The 18960-nt window shown below is 39.2% G+C and overlaps 1 protein-coding gene across 1 annotated transcript in view; it reads left to right on the forward strand.

Annotated features, from left to right (window-relative positions):
- carmil2 (capping protein regulator and myosin 1 linker 2) overlaps nucleotides 1–18960 on the forward strand; it is a 139162-nt gene that overhangs the window by 14756 nt on the left and 105446 nt on the right. The window contains exons 4-7 of the mRNA XM_048605993.1: nucleotides 9688–9809; nucleotides 10833–10930; nucleotides 12122–12192; nucleotides 16642–16715. Of these exons, the coding sequence (XP_048461950.1) occupies nucleotides 9688–9809; nucleotides 10833–10930; nucleotides 12122–12192; nucleotides 16642–16715 (365 nt within the window). The remainder of the gene's footprint in view (nucleotides 1–9687; nucleotides 9810–10832; nucleotides 10931–12121; nucleotides 12193–16641; nucleotides 16716–18960) is intronic.

Here is an 18960-nt window from a genome sequence, read left to right on the forward strand (position 1 = left end):
GAATGGCAAGTTTGGCAGAGTCACCATGGATTTATGAAAGGAAAATCATGTTTGACAAACTTGTTAAGAGTTTTTTGAGAATTTTACTTGTAGCATAGACGATGAAGCACCAGTGGATGCGGTGTATTTAGATGATCCAAAGATTTGGAAGGGGCAGCATGGTGGCTCAGTGGAAGAGTGGCACGATAGCTTAGTGGTTAGCACTGCTGCCTCACGGTGCCAGGGACCCACCTTCAATTCCAGCCTTGGGTTGATTGTCTGTGTGAAGTTTCCACATTCTCCCTCTGTCTGAGTAGGGTTTCCTCCCACAGTCCAAAGATGTGCAGGTTAGGTGGATTGGCCATCGTAAATGTGGGTTACTGGGATAGGGTGAGGGCCCGGGTCTGGGTGGGATGCTCTTCACTGGGTCAGTGCAGACTCAATGGGCCAAATGGCCTCTTTCCACACGGTAGAGTTTCTGTGATTCTATAATATTGATAAGGTCCTACCCAGAGGTTAGTAAATGAAATTAGTGTGTGTAGATTTGGGGAAATATAATCAATTGAGATTTGCTTAGCAGGCAGAAAACAGAAAAGTTGAATAAATGAGTCACTCTCAGGATGGCAGACTTCTACCAGTGGGTTGACTAAGGTTAGTAATAGTCCATAACTGTTCCCAATCTATATAAATGATTTGGAGGTGAGGACCAATTGTAATATTTCCAAATTCATTGATGACACCAAACTGGGTGGGAATGTAAATTGTGAGGAAAATGCAACCGGTATGAAAAGACTTGGCCAGCTAACTGAATAGGCTAAAACATGGCAGGTGGGATATGATGTCAATAAATGTGAAATTATTCATGTGGTAGAAAAAACCCAGAACGGCAGTATATTTCTTAAATGATGAGTGGTTTAGGAACTGTCGGTGTCCAAAAGTTGTCTGAGAGTCAGTAAAAGCCAGAATGCTGGTGAGCAAGCAATTAGGAAGGCAGACGGCATATTGCCATTCATTTCAAAGGGATTTGAGTACTGAGGTAAAGATATCTTGCTACAGTTGTACAGAGCCTTGGTGAGAATGCACCTGGAGTATTGCGTTCATTGGAATATTCTACAGAGGGAGTTCATCAGAGGTTCTCTAGGTTAATCCTTGAGATAGTGGAATTGTCTTATGAAGAGACATTGAAGTTTTAGATTTGCATTCTCTAGAGGTTTAAAGAATGAGCAATGATCTCATTGAAACTTATAAAGCTCTTTACAGAGCATGATGAGATGGTTGTATATGGATGTTTCCCCTGGCTGGAGACTGTAGAACCAGGGAACAAGATCCCAGAATAAGGAGTAGGCCATTTAAGATTAAGACGAGGAGGAATTTCTTCACTCAGCAGGTGGTAAATCATTGAGTTCTACTCCTGCGCCCCCAACCCCAGAGGGCTGTGGAAGTTCTATCATGAAGCACATTAAAGATAGAATTCGATAGTCTTCTAATGATTAACGTTGTTAAGGGATATAGAGATAATGTGGGAAAGTGGCATTGAGGTAGAAAATCAATCATGATCTCATTGAGTGGTGGAGCAAGCTGAATAAACTGAATGGCCTCCTTCTGTTCCTGTGTTCCTATTTGGTAATTTTACCATTATAGACTGTTAGAGGATCTAAAGGAAAATACCACAATGCATGGCCATTGAGATCCTAAATTTCCAACTCACTATGATATGAAATAAACATGTTACAGCAGGAACATATTGAAATGACAGTAATAATGGTTTTCTTTCTGTAGTTTTAACACACATACAACAGAAAATGTTCCACATAAAACATATTTGCATTTTTTTTTCTGCCTTGCACAATTTTATACTTTCCCTTCCAATTTTCTCTTGACACTGTTGATGTATTGGTGATGTGCAATTTAAGGGATTCCTTGAACTTCTAATCCCCTCATTACATGACTGTTGTTTCTGTGGGAGCCTTAGCATTGTTAAGACAGTTAAGCACCTGCAGATACCATCACAGCTAAATAAAATCCTGTTCCTACTTGGCATCCATGCCTATGAAGTTGGATGGCAATCTACAACAACACCTCTGACCGGCTTCTCCCCATCCCCCAAATGTATTGAGATCAATAAAAATTGTCCTGCTTTTCCCCTGGCTGAGATCAGCAAAATCAGAATAAACAGGTATAGATATTACAACATCAAAGTTGTCACTGGACCCAAAACTTTCACTCTGATTTCGCTCCACAGATGCTGCCAGACTTGCTGAGATTTTCCAGCAATTTCTGTTTTTGTTTCTGATTTCCAACATCTGCAGTTCTTTCATATTTTTAATAGATATTACAACTTTCCTGGTCATTACAAAATATGCAACATTTTCAGTAAAATGAAAGTATTTACATAAAAATAAATTTAAATAATTTACTTTGTAACTTGGTTTCCCTTGGTCCTATAATCTCCAATTTTCATTTTTATTCGATATTTTGCTATTTAATTTATTTATTCCAACTTCTGTTTTGTTTTAAAAGAAACTAAGTCCTTAACAGTTCGGAAAATCAGTTTTCTATGCCCAATTCAAAATTGACATCAGACTAACTAATGACATTGTTGTAAACACAATGTGGTTAAATTTCAGGAATGTGTCAAAACAGGAAGAGCAACCAATGAAGAGTCTTTCTTCAGTGCGATTTACATTTCATGGTGTTGCTATTATTTCTAGCTATTATACTAATTATGCTCTCTTTGATTAATTCTGCTAAGATTATGTAAAAACTCTCATCCACACCTAGCTACTCATCAGTTCAATGGGCTCAGCTCACATGTGGGTTGTAAATCTTGCCCCGTTCCAGAAATCAATGATTACTGCTCAGGGTAAGGAATGAGTGGTAGGAGCTAAAGTGGACTAACGGATGAAGATAGTCAACATAGAATGGCTGTAAGTGTAAGCGTTTGACACTGGAAGGAAATATTCATGGACCATACCAGGGATTAGTCCTGTGACCCTTCTTATTCTAAATGGTATCAGGAAATGATAAGTATAGCACAAGAAGGACTGTGTGAAGAACTGGACTTTGGGGTGGCATGGCAGCTCAGTAGTTAGCACTGCTGCCTCACAGCACCAGGGACCAGGGTTCAATTCTAGCCTTGGGCAACTGTCCGTATGGAGTTTGCATGTTCTCCCCATGTCTGAGTCGGTTTCCTCCAGGTGCTCTGGTTTTGTCTCTCAGTCCAAAGATGTGTAGGTTGGGTGGTTGGCCAGGCTAAATGCAGGGTTGCAGGGTGGGGGTGGGGGGGGGGGGGGTAGGGTGGTGAATTTGGGTGGGATGCTGTTCAGAGAGTCGGTATGGACTTGTTGGGCCAAATGGCCTGTTTCCATACTGTAGGTATTCTATTCTATTCATTCTACGAATGCTACATTGTAACCCAAATTTTCTAAGTCTTGACCAACGCCACAATATGCAGCCAATTTTATAGTGTAAATGTCTTGGATGGACCCTTAGTGGTCTGGGCAACTGCTAATGGTGTCCAAAACATGGGACCTTCTTCCATTGTTCAGAACCAGCAATTGTGGTCAACAATGAATCACAATTTTGACTGAGCTTAAATGCTGCAATCAGTGGTTTGCAGATTTTCAGGCTGAATATATATTGGCGCTATGGATAAAGGCACAGAAAGTTTTTAGCTAATTCAAAATGAGTAGTTGAGGATTGATGATGAAATGTGTTGAAAGCAGTTCAGAGAAGGTTTACTAGTCCAATGCATGGAATAGATGGGTTGTCTTATAGGGAAAGTTTGGACAGGCTAGGTTTGGAAGTTTAGAAAAGTGCAACTTCTTTAACATTTAAAGTGCTGACATATCTTGACAGGATGAAAAAGGCATTTCCTGTTTTGGGAGAATCCTGAACTAGGAGTCACTGTTTAAAACCAAGAGGTGAAATGAAACCAGAACTTCTGAATCTATGGATGATTCAATGCACAAAGGAACATTTTCTGCGATCAAGTCTTTGGGGGCTGATTGCTCAAGAAATCTAAAAATAATCTCATTGCTTTGTTTTATCTGCATAACTCTAATCTTACGTTTCATGCCCGTCAACCAACTTTCTATTGACATTCTTGTAGCTGTCAATTTTTGTAACAATTCCAGTGGCACATCTTATTAGAGCTGTTTTCTAAAAATCTACATATATTACATAGACTACCACTCCGTTATTCAATAAATAAGGATCAAATCTTAAAAATATTCTTAAATTCCTCAAACATGATTTGCTTTCACTAAATTTGCATTGGTTGCCCTTGGTTAACCAATGGATTTATACATTCAGAAGGATTTAGATGTTAAAGTTTACAAGATTCAGGTCAATGTAGGTAAGATGATACAAATCAGTGGGAAGGTGTGAGTTGGCTCCCCTCTGTTCAACTTCCTCATTTGGTCACAAAAAAGATGTTACGTTCTTTTTGCATGATATACTTTTCCCCAATTAAAAATGTTTGGTAGCAAGGTGGCTCAGTGGTTAGCACTTGCTGCCTCACAGCGTCAAGGACTCATGTTTGATTCCACCCTCAGGCGACTGTCTGGAATTTGTATATTCTCTCCATGTCTGCATGGGTTTCCTTCGGGTGCTCCAGTTTCCTCCCACAGTACAAAGATGTGCGCATTTAGTGGTTTGGCCATGCTAAATTGCCCATAGTGTCCAGGGATGTGTAGGCTAGATGAATTAGCCATGGGGAATGCAGGGTTACAGGGATAGGCTGGGAAGATGGGTCTGGGTGGGATGCTCTTCAGAGGGTTGGTGTGAATTTGATGGGCTTCCACCTGTAGGGAATTTATTCTATTCTAGTTAACTATATTTGCTGTAAGCGATCTGGAGTTAATCTACAAGGCTTTCTTGTTTCAAGAAAGAGCAAAATTATTAAATTTTAAGCTCTAGGAAAGTACTTTTGAAATGCTTCTTTGCAGTCTTTGTGCAGTTGCGTGAGCCCACATGTATGAACATAAAACGGTATGAAAGTGAGACCTCTTGATTTTAAACAGTGACTCCTAGTTCAAGATTCTCCCACAAGAGAAAATGTCCTTTTCATCCTGTCAAGATGTATTAGGACCTTAAATGTCAAAGAAATTGCCCTTTTCTCTTCTAAACTCCAGCCAATACAAGCCTAATCTGTCCAAACTTTCCCTTTAAGACAACCCATGGCTTCTATGTATTGGACGAGTAAATCTTCTCTGAACTGCTTTCAACACAGTTATGTCCTTCCCTAAATATGGAGACTGATACTGTACACAATAATTCAAATGTAGTCTCACCAATGCCCTGTATAAATTAAGCATTATCTTTGTGCTCAATTCCCTTTACATGGTAGCATTCTATTAATTTTCCTAATTATTTGCTGTACCCTCGTACTAACTTATTGCAATTAATGCGTTAGAAAGCTCAGATCAGTCTGCATCTCAGAACTTTGCAATTTCTTACCATTTATATAATATACTTCTTTTTTTATTCCTTCTGCTGAAATGGGCAATTTCACATCTGTCCACAGTTAACTCCACTTGCCAATTCTTTACCCATTCCGTTAACCTACTTGTATGTCACATGCAGGTACAAAGTTAAAGGAGCATAGTGCCCGTTATAAAGAACAATAAAAGAAAATACGATTTTGGTTTCTTTTGAGGTGTATGACTTTAGCTTGAGGCTAATGCCAATTAGTTGGTTTCTTGGATGTATTCAGTTACAGTGACTGTTGCAGTTATTAAAAATTCCTAGTTCCTTTATGGTTCTCAACAGCTGTTTCTGTGGGAACCAGGTGTCAACTTCTTCAGAGAGAGAAAATGGAGATAGCAGCTTCTCTTCAATTGTCTGCCAAAAAGCTCTCTTGAAATACTGGTTATGTATGTATATTTCCGAATGTATATTCCCGAAAGGTTCTTTGGTAATTCTGTCCAGGACAGCTAGTCTGTCAATGTGTAGTACTTTACATTTGTTAATGTCTTCCTAAAACTGTGATAGCTGGCTGGATTATGTGAAGTCTCACTTTTCACAGTCCCCTGAGGCTGATTCATTTTTTTTTATCACCTCCACCTTCGGAGGTGGCTTCATATTTTTAAGCAATTTTCCTTGTCTCAGTCCAATTTACAACAATTCCAACCATTTGCGACTTTAAAAAAATGCTATCTTCAATAAATAGAGGGGTATCAATGAAGAATAAAATAATTACTTTGAAATTGAAAGAGTCAAATTGTGTTAAATTAAGGTATTAATGCAGATTAGGAGAAGGGTCATAAATGGTTACATTTAAGAATCTGTTTCAAAATGTTTGGTTGCAATAAAAAATAAAAGTGCAGTCCAATATTTAAACAGTTGCTATTCATATAAGACAATGGTCTATCCTCATTTCAAGTATTGTATAGTTAGAAAGTTTTAGCTATGTTATACAAAAATATGAAAATGGTAAATAACTCAGATTTTATTTGCCTAATATTTAAAGAGAAAGTGGAATTCTGGTCCCAGGTTCAGTCCCCAGCATGTGCAGGATTACTTTGTTTTTAGTTTGGTTAGTGCTAGAGATACTGCAGTTTGCCTCAGCATCCCCAAGAGAGCAGCTAAGTCAGAGAGACTGGGAAATAATGAGTTCGAATCTGATCTATGCAGAGATTGCCATAATTGACCTCAATACTTATACTTCAATAAAGGAAAACAGAGCCTGGGGTTCTGGTACTGATTGTCATCCGCCAACTCACTGTAGGAAAGAGCAGATATAAAACAATAAGAAATAGGAAGAGGAGTAGGCCATTCGGCCGCTCAAATACACTCCATCATATAATAGGATCATGGCTGATCTGACATTCCTCATGTACACTTTCCTGTGTTTTCCCAATAACCCTTGATTCCCCTACAGATCAAGAATTTATCTAACTCTGTCTTAAATGTACACAAGGGCTCTGCCCCCATGGTTCTCTGTGGCAAGGAGTTTCAAAGATACTGAACCATCTGAGAGAAGAAAGTCCTTTTGATCTTAGTCTTCAATTGGTGTCCCTTTGTTCTGAGACTGTGTCCTGTGGTCTTAGTTTCTCCCATGAGGGAAACATCCTCTCAGCCTTTACCCTGTCAAGCCCCTTAAGAATCCTATATGTTTCAATGATATGACCTCTCATTCTAAACTTCAGTGAGTAGAGTCCCAACCTATTAAGCTTTGCTTATGAGATGATCCCTCCATATAAGTGATCATGCACCGTGGGTTGGGCCTGTTTCTGACCTCCCATTTAACTCCCAATGGAACAGGCTGATGTACTCAAAAATGCATAAAGGTCATAGCCTGCGGATAGGTATCCGCTAGTTCCAGGTTCACACTGAAGTTAATGCCCCTCAGAAAGGGTCAAAGAATCTGCAGAGAATTGTGTTTTTTAAATTACCAAATAAGTGGGCCCTTTCAGGTGAGATACGATAAAGTACTGTACTGTTCAAGATTTGTGGTTTATATTTTTAGGGTAAGTATAAATTGTGAAACAGAAAGTTCAAGATGATGTTCATTGAGCAGAATAACATTTATTTTGCAGTAAAACCCCTAAAATGGCAATATATACCTGTTGGTTCAATGTAGAATGTAGCAGGAAATAATTTGCACAAGTCAAAAGATTTTATCATGTACACAATGGAAAATAGACCTATTATCTCTTGGCAGATATGCATCACACTGCTTTGCATAACCAGTAATTCTAGTTAAAAGTTCTCTCTCCCTTAATATTTTGACTCTGTTCTTGAACATACAGTACAGACAGTTCATTCTGCAATAATTTTCATCCAGATTGATTCATTGTAAAAATGTTCCCTGATTAGGATTGCAGACGTGAAATTTCATTCATGATGTGGTGATAATAGTGTTCTATACTGAAGAATCATTTTATATCAATTTGCTTACTTGTCTTTGCTTGGAGTGCATATTCTGGCATGCAGCCTATTATATTCCAATATGTGCAGGTACAAACATTAGTTAAATCAACCCTCTTTAGTCTCTTTGGGAGATGGATGATTTACTGTTAATCAATCTTATTTATTTTCTCCTATGTGAGAGTATTTTATATCCTAATTTCACTAAGCAGTTTTAAGACTTTGGAGTCTTTTTTTTTTAAACATTGTTTTAAAACCAGTTTACTCTTCTCTCCTGAAAGTGCTGATGCCATGCTAGTGTTTGGTCCATTGGGCCCAGCTGCTGTCCAGTACCTTGCTCAAATGACCATACTACTTATGTGAGATTGGATGGTGACTATTGATTTCAATGATATTTGCCCCTTGGCAGTACCTAAGCCAGTCGTAATCCTATTGTCCCCACACGTAGACTTGCTAGTCAGAATAACAGGATAGCATTCAATTTTGGGAAGAACTGACCTGTTTTTTTTTAGTGGAAGTGCATTGAGACTCCTACTTCCACATGGACAGGATTGGTTCACTCAGTACAGACTGACACTTGAGGGCCAGGGCTAGGGCCCTTCTGTCCTGTATTACTCAGTTACTTAGCTATCATCCAAGGTGAAACAGCAGCTAATTAAATTTTAGATTTGAGCATAGGAAAGGAATATAAATTGGACAATAACAGTGTCTGCACAGAATAGGATGAAGAATATCTTTAACATACATATTTTCCTATTAGATATTTAGGAATTTCCTATTTTCTCAAAAACAAAAGGCTGACACTATTTCTGCTACATATGAAATTATGGATTTATAATCTATGTACTATTGTGATTACTGTACCTATAATCAAGGTTGCTCACTTAATAGCCCAGTGAGTTAATAATTTCTTTAGCCAGGACAGCAATTGGGCTATGATAAATGGCATCCTTGGCTGAGAAAGTTAATGAATGTGTAACTCCTGATTGCTATCCAGAAAACCATCCAGAAGTACCCATTGGCATTGGGTGAGCAAGGAGTGGGTTAATCCCTCATAGAGTTTCACAGTGAAATACACTGAAATACAATCATAGATTCCCTACATGTGGAAAGAGGCCATTCAGCCATTGGGTCTGCGCTGAGCCTCCGACAAACAACTCAGCCAAGCCCAGCTTCCCTATCCCCATAACCCTAAATTTACCATGACAAATCCACCTAACCTGTGCATCCCTGGACACAAAGGGACAATTTAGCATGGCCAATCCACCTAACCTACACATCTTTGGACTGTGGATGGAAACCTACGCAGATATGGGAAGAACATGTAAATTCCACACAGACAGTCACCCGGGGCTGGAGTTGAACCTGGGTCCCTGGTGCTGTGACACAGCAATGGTAGCCACTAAACCACCATGCCATCTTGTCAAAACTTGTTAAGGAGCACTCTGGAATGACTGTTACTTGTATGAGGAAACCAGTGACAATGGTTCATGCAACGGAAAGTCAGTGGCTTCAGAAGAGGGAGGAAAATTGGTAAAAAGTCAGTGAAAGAAATGAGGGATTTTATGTTACTCAAGCAACAGTATATAGGATGAAGACATTTTGGATTTTATCATTGAGAATTTACCATCTCAGCTGACTAAATATTAGAGCTCCTAGTCAAGGATATATTAGATGGCTAATCTCTACATGAATCTAATCTATGCAGCTCTGTTAATCCCAAGTTTATCATTTATGTTTTGCCCATGGTGTAATGGAGCTTTTCTCAAAATAAAAGGCAGGTGGTAAATCAGTTAATAATTAAATTGGAATTGAATGAACTGTCTTTCACCACAGGTTGTCATAGAAACTGAGAAAATTTCATACCAATTGAAACTCATGTCCCTTGAAGATTTGGAGCAGGTGGTTAGTCATGTCACTGCGTCACTCAAAAAAATATTTCCAGATTCATCACCTGGGTAAGTCAGCCCCCAAGTGGAATTTTTGTTTTTGTGTCTCTCTTTCACTGTTTTGTGCTTTACAATTTGAGACCGTACTCAAATAGACAATGCTGCTTATAAACCTACTTAAAATATATAGAGTGATGGTTGGAGTTGATGGAACATCTAACTTTGGCAGCAGTGCTATGATGTAAATGAAGGCTGTGCGACTGATGCAGGAGCAGCAAAGGGCCCCATGAAGGAATTGTAGGCAACTGCTGTTCTGACAGCAAAGCAGTCACAATGTGAGACAGTTTCTGCTCTCTCACACCATCTCCTGCAAATCCTGGCTGTGAGCTGTGTGGATGGTTCACCTGTTTCTATGTGATCATGGATGTAATTTTCCAGGGGTGGCTGATCTTGAGTATCTTCAGATGTTGTTGATTCTACTTGGAGCAGCAATATCTCCAGATCACTTCTACAAGAAGACATGTTCCAACCTTCTCCTGCCACTTTCCTACAGTCTAACTTTCCAACACTTTCTTTAGAAAACTGTAAGTAATAATAGGGTATGTGTCGATGAATCCAGCTGACTTCCTTCTGAACTCCCTTGGTCATAACCCTAAGCAGGTATCAGTCGGGTTGGGTGAAGAATTGAAGTACCCTCACATTAAGCTTTGCCACACTATGTTAAGTGTGTTATTGTGCTGTTTCTGCTCAATGATGCCAGTAAAAATCTAGCCTGAAGATTGGTCATGTGAAGGTATTGAAAAGTTTTCGACTCAGAGAACCATAACACAGCATGAATGTCATCACGTTAAGAAGTTAGAAGAAAATGAATCACAGATTGATTAAAAGGCTGTGATCTAAAATGTCAAATGATCTTTTAACTTAGCTTAACCCTTGATTAAATTAAAGCATTCTAATCATCTGCTATTCTAGGTATAGTGAGTATTTGATAAAGTCAGAACGATTAATTCCTTTAAACGACCAATGATGAGATTGAACGTTGATATAAAATGTGATAGTGAAGTGCTTAATGTCTAAGATTAATTTTCTCAGAAAACTGCTCAAGAAGAATTCCCCTGAGTTGCAAGAGAGAATAAAAAAAATCACTTTAGCACTGGAAGAACAGACTGACTCCAATCAGGGGCCGTGTGGTACGTAAATGAGCTAATCCTCTGCTTAGCAAATTGTTCACCCATATCCTAGGCCCAACACGTTGTTTATGTCTGGTTATAATATATGAATTTAAAAGAAGGAATGAATCTAGTAGATGGACCAGTACCAATAGAACAGTGCTTGAAACTGTCCTGAAAAACAAGTCTAACAAAAGTCAATTTGTATTGCAAAAGACGTATCCTTTCCTATTATTATTTTGTGTTTAAAAGTCTCAAGACAATGTTGAAACCAAACTTATCAGTTTTAAACAAAAACCAAAATTGCTAGTGAAACTCAGCAGGTATGGTAGCATCTCTGGGAAGAAAGGAGAGTTAACGTTTTGAGTCCAGTGACTCTTTCAAGTTTGGTGACTCTAAATCAGAACTGCTGATTCAGATGGAGAGTTACTGGACTTGAAATGTTAACTCTGCTTCCTTCCCACAGATGCTGCCAGACCTCCTGAGTTTCACCAGCTATTTCTGTTTTTGTTCCAGATCTTCAGCATCTGCAGTTCTTTGTTTTATTATTAGTTTTAAATCAGCAGCACATCATAATTGTATTTTGCTGATATAAAAGGGGCTTGAAAGCATTAATTTGTGTGTTTATTCAAAGCAAAATCTTCAGGCAATAAGAGGGAAATGGTCCATAGTGGTCACATCACTGGAAATGGCCCATGATCCCATCATTGTACCTGGTGGATTGAAATTTAAGGTGCTGGATGTTACTGTAATAGGAAAAGGCTCCAGAACCTTCTATTCTTTTCTTCTTTAGCTTATTGCCATCCCATAATCATTGCTGACGGAATTCTTCACTAATGGAAGAGAAATTGTTCTTGGCCTACATTGTTCAGCTCAGTATGAGCTCAATGCACTAGCAAAGCAAGCTGAGATTAGCACACAGCCACTGCTAAAGTAGGGTGGTGGGGAGGCATGGAGGGGAAAATGGGGATAGGAAGATTATTCTCCTTGCTTCCATTCGGCACCTAACTGCTCCTTTTGCGTGGCCCAACTTTTCTTTGGTGGAATTCCTGCCTCCAGTCAGATAGTAACTTTGTTCAAATGTCTGCTGAGCTGATCAAGATCAGCACCTTAGAGGAATAGATATATGGAATCGATGCCCATTTAGAGCAGAACTTTGTTGTGCTGCCCAAAAGACTGGCTTCCTCGTCTCATGATTGTTTTGATTTACAGGTGGCTATTCAGAGACTTATGCAGCATTGTGTGATTACAATGGATTTTCCTTCAAGGAAGAAATCCAGTGGGTATGTCTACATTGAGCACAATTCTTTCAAAATAACCAGCTGGAATTAAATAAATGAATACAAAATATACAACAATCATGTCATGAAGAAAGTTAGGAAAATGAAAATGATGTAAGTGCTGGTGTAAACTGATGAAAGCGCTGCATGGTATGACATAAGATTATCACAACAATCTTTTGTACCATCACACCAGTGGGAATTTGTTGAAGTAAAAATAAGGTTTGAAACTTGGAGGATGAACTCTATGATGTAAGACCGTATAAAAATAATGATTTGCTTTAATATAACATTTTTTCCTGACTAAAGAATACCCAAAATGCTTTTTTTAAAGTGTAGTTTATCTTGTAATGTTGAAAAGTTGGCAGCCAGTTTTTGCACAGCAAGCTTCCACAAGCAGCAGTGTAATAATGACCAAATGATCTGTTTTTATGATGTTGATTGAGGGATAGATATTGCAGGTCAAAACCCATTTCTTTTCTTTGCAATAAAGCCATTTGATCTTTCTCATCCACCTAAGAGGGTAGGTGGGAACTTTCACATGAAGTATCATTTGAGAGATGGCACTTCAACTGTGCATGACTCCCTTAATACTACACAGTAGTGTTAGCCTTGATTTGTGCCTAATTTCTGAAATGGGACTTGTATTCATAACTTCTGATTCACAGGCTATCCGCTAACCCTCTAGTGTGGGATAAATTCCATAAGCAGAACATTGGCTTCAAATTGAAAGGAGCAACAATAAAAATATTAATAATTGGCCAATACTGTGAATAAATTATTTATTTCTTGTAACTGAGAGTCACCTGAGTATTATTACATGGAGTCATGCTCAGAAATAAACTGAAAGTGAATTGTCAGTTTGACAGCTATGTGAGAAATTTAGGGGCAGGAGTAGACCATCCAGTTCTTCCAGTTAGTTCTGTCATTCAATTCGATCATGTCTAATCTGTATCTGAACCCCATTTCCCTGCTTGTCTCCTTAATCCTTATTATTATTGCTAATAAAAATCTATCACCTCAGTTTTGAAATTTTCAATTGGCTCCCAGCCTCAATTGCATTTTGGGGATAAGTGTCCCAGATTTTCAGCACTTTTTATGTGAAAAGTTAGCTTCTGCTTTCATAACAAAAACAGAAGTTGCTGGAAAAGCTCAGCAGGTCTGGCAGTATCTGTGGAAAAGAAATCAGTTAACGTTAACTCTGATTTTTTCTTCAAAGATGCTGCTGGACCTGCTGAGCTTTTCCAGCAACTTCTGTTTTTGTTTCTGATTTACAGCATCCACAGTTCTTAAGTTTTTATTTATGCTTTCATAGTCTAGCTCCAAATTTGTGGTTACAGCCTCTTGTTGAACTTGCTGACCAGAGGAATTGAAAATTTCAATTGAGATGCAAATCAGCCATGATCTAACTGAATGGCAGAACTAGGAACTGAATGGTCTACCCCTGTTTCTACATTTCTTATGAAATCATTTGATCATCTTAAACCTCCAATTGGATCAGTTCTTCATCTTTCATATTTAAGGAAATTAAGGACTAGCCTGCAGTCTGTCCTTATAATTTAATCCTTTGGCTCCAGTATCACCAGTCTGCACTTCAGCCCTCCAAATTTAATATATCCTTCCTGAAATGAAAATACCTAGAACTTGGTGCTGTACTCCAGATGGGGACTAATCAGAGCTTTATACACCTGTAACGTTGCAAAGTTTGGAGGTGTGTGGGACATAATAATTCAAAACGCTACCTGGTATGCCTTTTGCTGGCTCCATTCTTTCCCCAGGATATTTTTCCACACCTGAGATTGACAATGTAAGGGCTACCCATTCTTAAGTGATAGGTAGCAAATTAGATAAGTGACTATTAAGCTTTTAAGGCCTGTTGTTGGCCCATGGGCTCCCATGTTGCTAGAGATCAGATAGCTGCTTTGGTGATCCTCCGACAGCACATCTAGGGTACCAGTACTCTGGGCGGCTATGAGACCCACTCTGTCTGGCATGGTTATATGTTGCCTAGGGAAGGGGCTCCACCTTGGTAGGAACCTGGCTGCTAAGGACAGTTTTTAATTTCAATTTAAAAAAAAAACAGACAATGTGGCTCTAGATGGAGGAGCACATTCTTACCTGAATGCAGGCTGTAGCTTTTTCCATGCTGGAGCACTTCCAGTTGGCCTTCCAACTTCTAGAGCCCACCAGCCATCCTTACTTACACATTGAGTCTGCCCTGTGGTCATTAACTAATCACTGTTCAGAAAATTACTACTAGTTGTTGCCATGTTTGGAAGGTTTGAGCTATAGGGAGATACTGAATACACTGGGGCTATTTTCCGTGGACCATCGGAAGCTGAGGGGGGTGACTTTATAGAGGTTTATAAAATCATGAGGGGCATGGATAGGGTGAACAGCCAAGGTCTTTTCCCCAAGGTAGGGGAGTCCAAAACAAGAGCGCATAGGCCTTAAGGTGAGAGGGGAAAGATTTAAAAGGGACCTAAGGGGCAACATTTTCACACAGAGGGCGGTGCATGTATGGAATGAGCTGCCAGAGGAAGTGGTGGAGGCTGGTACAATTACAACATTTAAAAGGCATCTGGATGGGTAGATAAATAGGAAGGATTTAGAGGGATATGGGACATATGCTGGCAAATGGGACGAGATTAATTTAGGATATCTGGTTGGCATAGATGAGTTGGACCAAAAGGTCTGTGTCTGTGATGTACATCTCTATGACTCTAAGTGACCATTTCTCCCAAGCACTGTAGAGCTGTAATCCCCTTTTGATCCTGATGTTGGGATCCTAACCCAAAGCCTGCCCATAATCTTCGTGCTTTGCTTTTCAGCCATTTCGAGACAAAGCCCAGCATTCCATTAGCTTTTTAAGTTATTTCTTCAATATTCACTAACACTTAGTGATTTTTGAATCTCTGACCCTAAATATCTCTGTTCACAAACAGTTCCTAATTTAACATCATTTTAAGGGTACCCTGATCTAACATTTTTAGCCATGATGTGGAGGTGCCGGGTTTTGGACTAGGGTGGACAAGATCAGAAGTCACATGTCACGAGGTTATAGTCCTCAGGATTATTTGAAATCACTAGCTTTTGGAGTGCTGCATTGCCTAACAAAGGGGCAGCGCTCTGAAAGCTGGTGATTTCAAATAAACTTGTTGGACTATAATCTGGTGTCGTGTGACTTCTGACCTTAACATTTTTAGGTCCACGGTGAATAATCTGATACTTTCTCATGCTAAATTCCATCTGCCACTGATTTGTTAACTCATTTAATTTGACAATGTTCTTTTGTAAATTTCTGCTCCCGTCTGCACAATTTACACTATATAATAACCAAAAGAACTGCAGATGCTACAAATCAGGAACAAAAACAGAAGTTGCTGGAAGCTCATCAGGTCTGGCAGCATCTGTGAAGAAAAAAATCAGAGTTAACGTTTCGGGTCCAGTGACCCTTCAATTACACAATTTACACTGCTGCCTGTCTTCGTGTCATTAGCAAATTCATATATATGGCCACTTCCTCATCAGTTCATATATATGGCCACTTCCTCATCAAAGTCATTTAGAAATATAATGAAAAACTGAGGCCCAAATCAAAATCCCTCTGGAGACTACTAGTTGCATCCTCCCAATTTGAGTACATATCCATTATCTCTATCTCCTATCTTCCAATCAATTCCACATTCAACCCAATAGGTGGTTTCCAATTCCACACTCTTATTTGGAACCTTGTTGAATGCTTTCCCAAGTCCAAATAAATAATATTGATAGATGATCCTGTGCTAATTATTACACAGGAACTTCAGCTAGGTTCCTTTTCAAATCTGTGATCAACTCATGTTTACCCAAATTCAAAGTGATTGTCCATAATATCAGATTCTAGTATCTTTAGGGTGGCACAGTGGCTTAGTGGTTAGTACTGCTGCCTCACGACACTGATCTGATTCCACCCTCTGATGACTGTGTGGAGTTTGCATATTCACCTTGTGTCTACATGGGTTTCCTCTGGGTGTTCCAATTTCCTCCCACAGTCCAAAGATGTGCACACTAGGTAGATTGGCCATGCTAAATTGCCCATAGTGACCAGGGATGTGCAGACTGTGGGGATTAGCCATGGGAAATTCAGGGTTACAGGGATAGGGCAGGGGAGGGGTCTGGGTGGGATGCTCTTCGGAGGATCAGTATGGACTCAATGGGCTGAATGGCCTGCTTCCACACTGTAGGGATTCTGTGATTCTACATTCTGGTATCATCCCTATTGCTGACATTAGACTGAATCCCAATTACATCCTGGTCTGCCCCTCTAGTCCAGGTGTCTTCTATATGACCTTTAGAAAAGTACATTCTCTTGAAACTGACATATATAATTAGCCATGTTGTTAGTCCTGATGCTCGTGTGAAGCAGTTCAAATGTGATCAATCAACTGAACTCTCGTTTTCTCCTCCGAGGATGTAGATACCATCTATCACAGCCAAAATACCAAGGAATTTAATCTGCTAGATTTCAGCCACTTGGACACAAGGTGAGTCAAGGCCAATTCTTCCTTTCAGATCACTTAAGTAAGCTAAAATTAAAATTAATTTGTTTATCAATAGATGTTTATCAACCTGGATCACATCAGAAATAGGTGTAGAAATTTGCCTTTGTCAGTAGCCCAAAAATGGATAGTATTGCCTCCATCCCATATTGTCTTCCAGTAACTGCAACACACAGTTCATAGTAAAGAGTTATTAACAGTAAAATGAATAATAAAAATATAGCAAGATACTAACAAATATACAAGGTGTACAGAAATGTGTTCTCTATAACTGATAGTTTTCTGAATATTGTTCATTTGGTCTGATTTTCTCCTGAATGTACCTTTTGATGTTGATACTGTTCTACTGATGCAGGCTACCCTCCAGTGATATGTCTTTATGTCTGAGTGCTTTCATAGCTGTATATTCTCTTATTTGTAATGTAAATTAATTGGTGCTTGTGTGGTGCAAACTGCAGCAAATTATATTTATACAGTGCCTTTAACATAATGAAACATTCCAAGATGCTTTACAAGATCATTACAAAGCAAAATATGACACCAAGTCACAAAGGATCAGAGAACCAAAAGCTCTGTCAAAGAGGTGGGTTTTAAAAAGCATTTTAAAGGAGAGGAATGAGGTAACAAGGTGGAGAGATGGAATTCCAGAATGTAGGGCTAGACAACTGAATGGTGAAACACTTTTGTTTGGAAATGTGCGAAAGACCAGAATTGGAGGAGAACAGACACCTTAGAGTGTTGTGGGAATGAAAGGAACTCCACATATTGAGAGGCGAGGCAATGGCGCAAAGTGAAAACAAGAATAAAAATTTTAAAATCAAGATGTTCCTTGACTAGGAGTCAGTGGAAGTCAGAAAACACATGCATGAATGATAAGGAAATGGAACTTGCTGCAAGTTAAGACATGGGTAGCAGAGATTAAGATGACCTTCAGTTTAGGGAGGGTAGAATATGAAAGGTCAGGGGTAAGTGAAATAGTTTAGTCTAGGGGTAATGAAAGCATGAATGAGGATTTCAACAACAGATGAGCTGTGGCAGGGTCAAAGTCTGGTGTTATGATAGAGATGGAAACAAATGATCTTAGTGATGATGCAAATAAATATCATAGCAATTACAGCGATGTGGCTCAGGGATGGACAGGACTGGCAACTTAATGTTCCAGGGCATAAATGTTATAGGAAGGATTGAAAGGGAGGCAAGAGAGGAGGCCACGTGGCATTTTTGATTAGGGATAACGTTATGGTTGTATATAGGGAGAATATTCCTGGGAATATGTCTAGAGAAGTTATTTGGGTGGAACTGAGAAATAAGAAAGGGATGATCACCATATTGGGATTGTACTATAGACACCCAATAGTCAGTGGGAAATTGAGAAACAAATTTGTAAGGAGATCTCAGTTATCTGTAAGAATAATACAGTAGTTATAATAAGGGATTCTAACCTTCCAAACGTAAACTGGGACTGCCTTAGTGTTAAGGGCTTGGATGGAGAGGAATTTGTTAAGTGTGCACAAGAAAATTTTCTGATTCAGTGTGTGGATGTAAGTACTTAGAGAAGGTGCAAAACTTGACCCCCTCTTGGGAAATAAGGCTGGGCAGGTGACTGAATTGGGACCATCGACCATAATTCTGTTAGTTTTAAAATAGTGATGGAAAAGGATAGACCGGATCTAAAAGTTAAAGTTCTAAATTGGAGGAAAGTCAATTTTGACAGTATTAGGCAAGAACTTTCAAATGTTGATTGTGGACGGATGTTTGCAGGTAAAGGGATGGCTGGAAAATGGAAAGCCTTCAAAAACAAGATAACGAGTCCAGGGACAGTATGTTCCTGTTAGGGTGAAGGGCAAGGCTGGTAAGTGCAGCGAATGCTGGATACTACAGACATTGAGATTTTGGTCAAGAATTAGAAGGAAGCATATGTTAGGTATAGACAGCAGAAATTGAGTGGTTCCCTACAACAGCAGAAAGGCAGTATGAGTATAATTAAGAGGGAAATCAGGAGGGCAAAAAGGGGACATGAGATAGATTCGGCAAATAGAGTGAAGGAGAATCCAAAGGGATTCTACAAATACATTAAGGACAAAAGGGTGACTAGGGAGAGAATAGGGCCCCTTAAAGATCAGCAAGGCGGCCTATGTGTGAAACTGCAGGAGATGGGGGATATATTAAACAAGTATTTTGCATCAGAGATAACAAGGTGTAGAGCTGGATGAACACAGCAGGCCAAGCA

This window comes from Rhincodon typus, chromosome 15 (genome assembly GCF_021869965.1).
Source record: "Rhincodon typus isolate 14 chromosome 15, sRhiTyp1.1, whole genome shotgun sequence".
Classification (NCBI taxonomy): Eukaryota; Metazoa; Chordata; class Chondrichthyes; order Orectolobiformes; family Rhincodontidae; genus Rhincodon; species Rhincodon typus.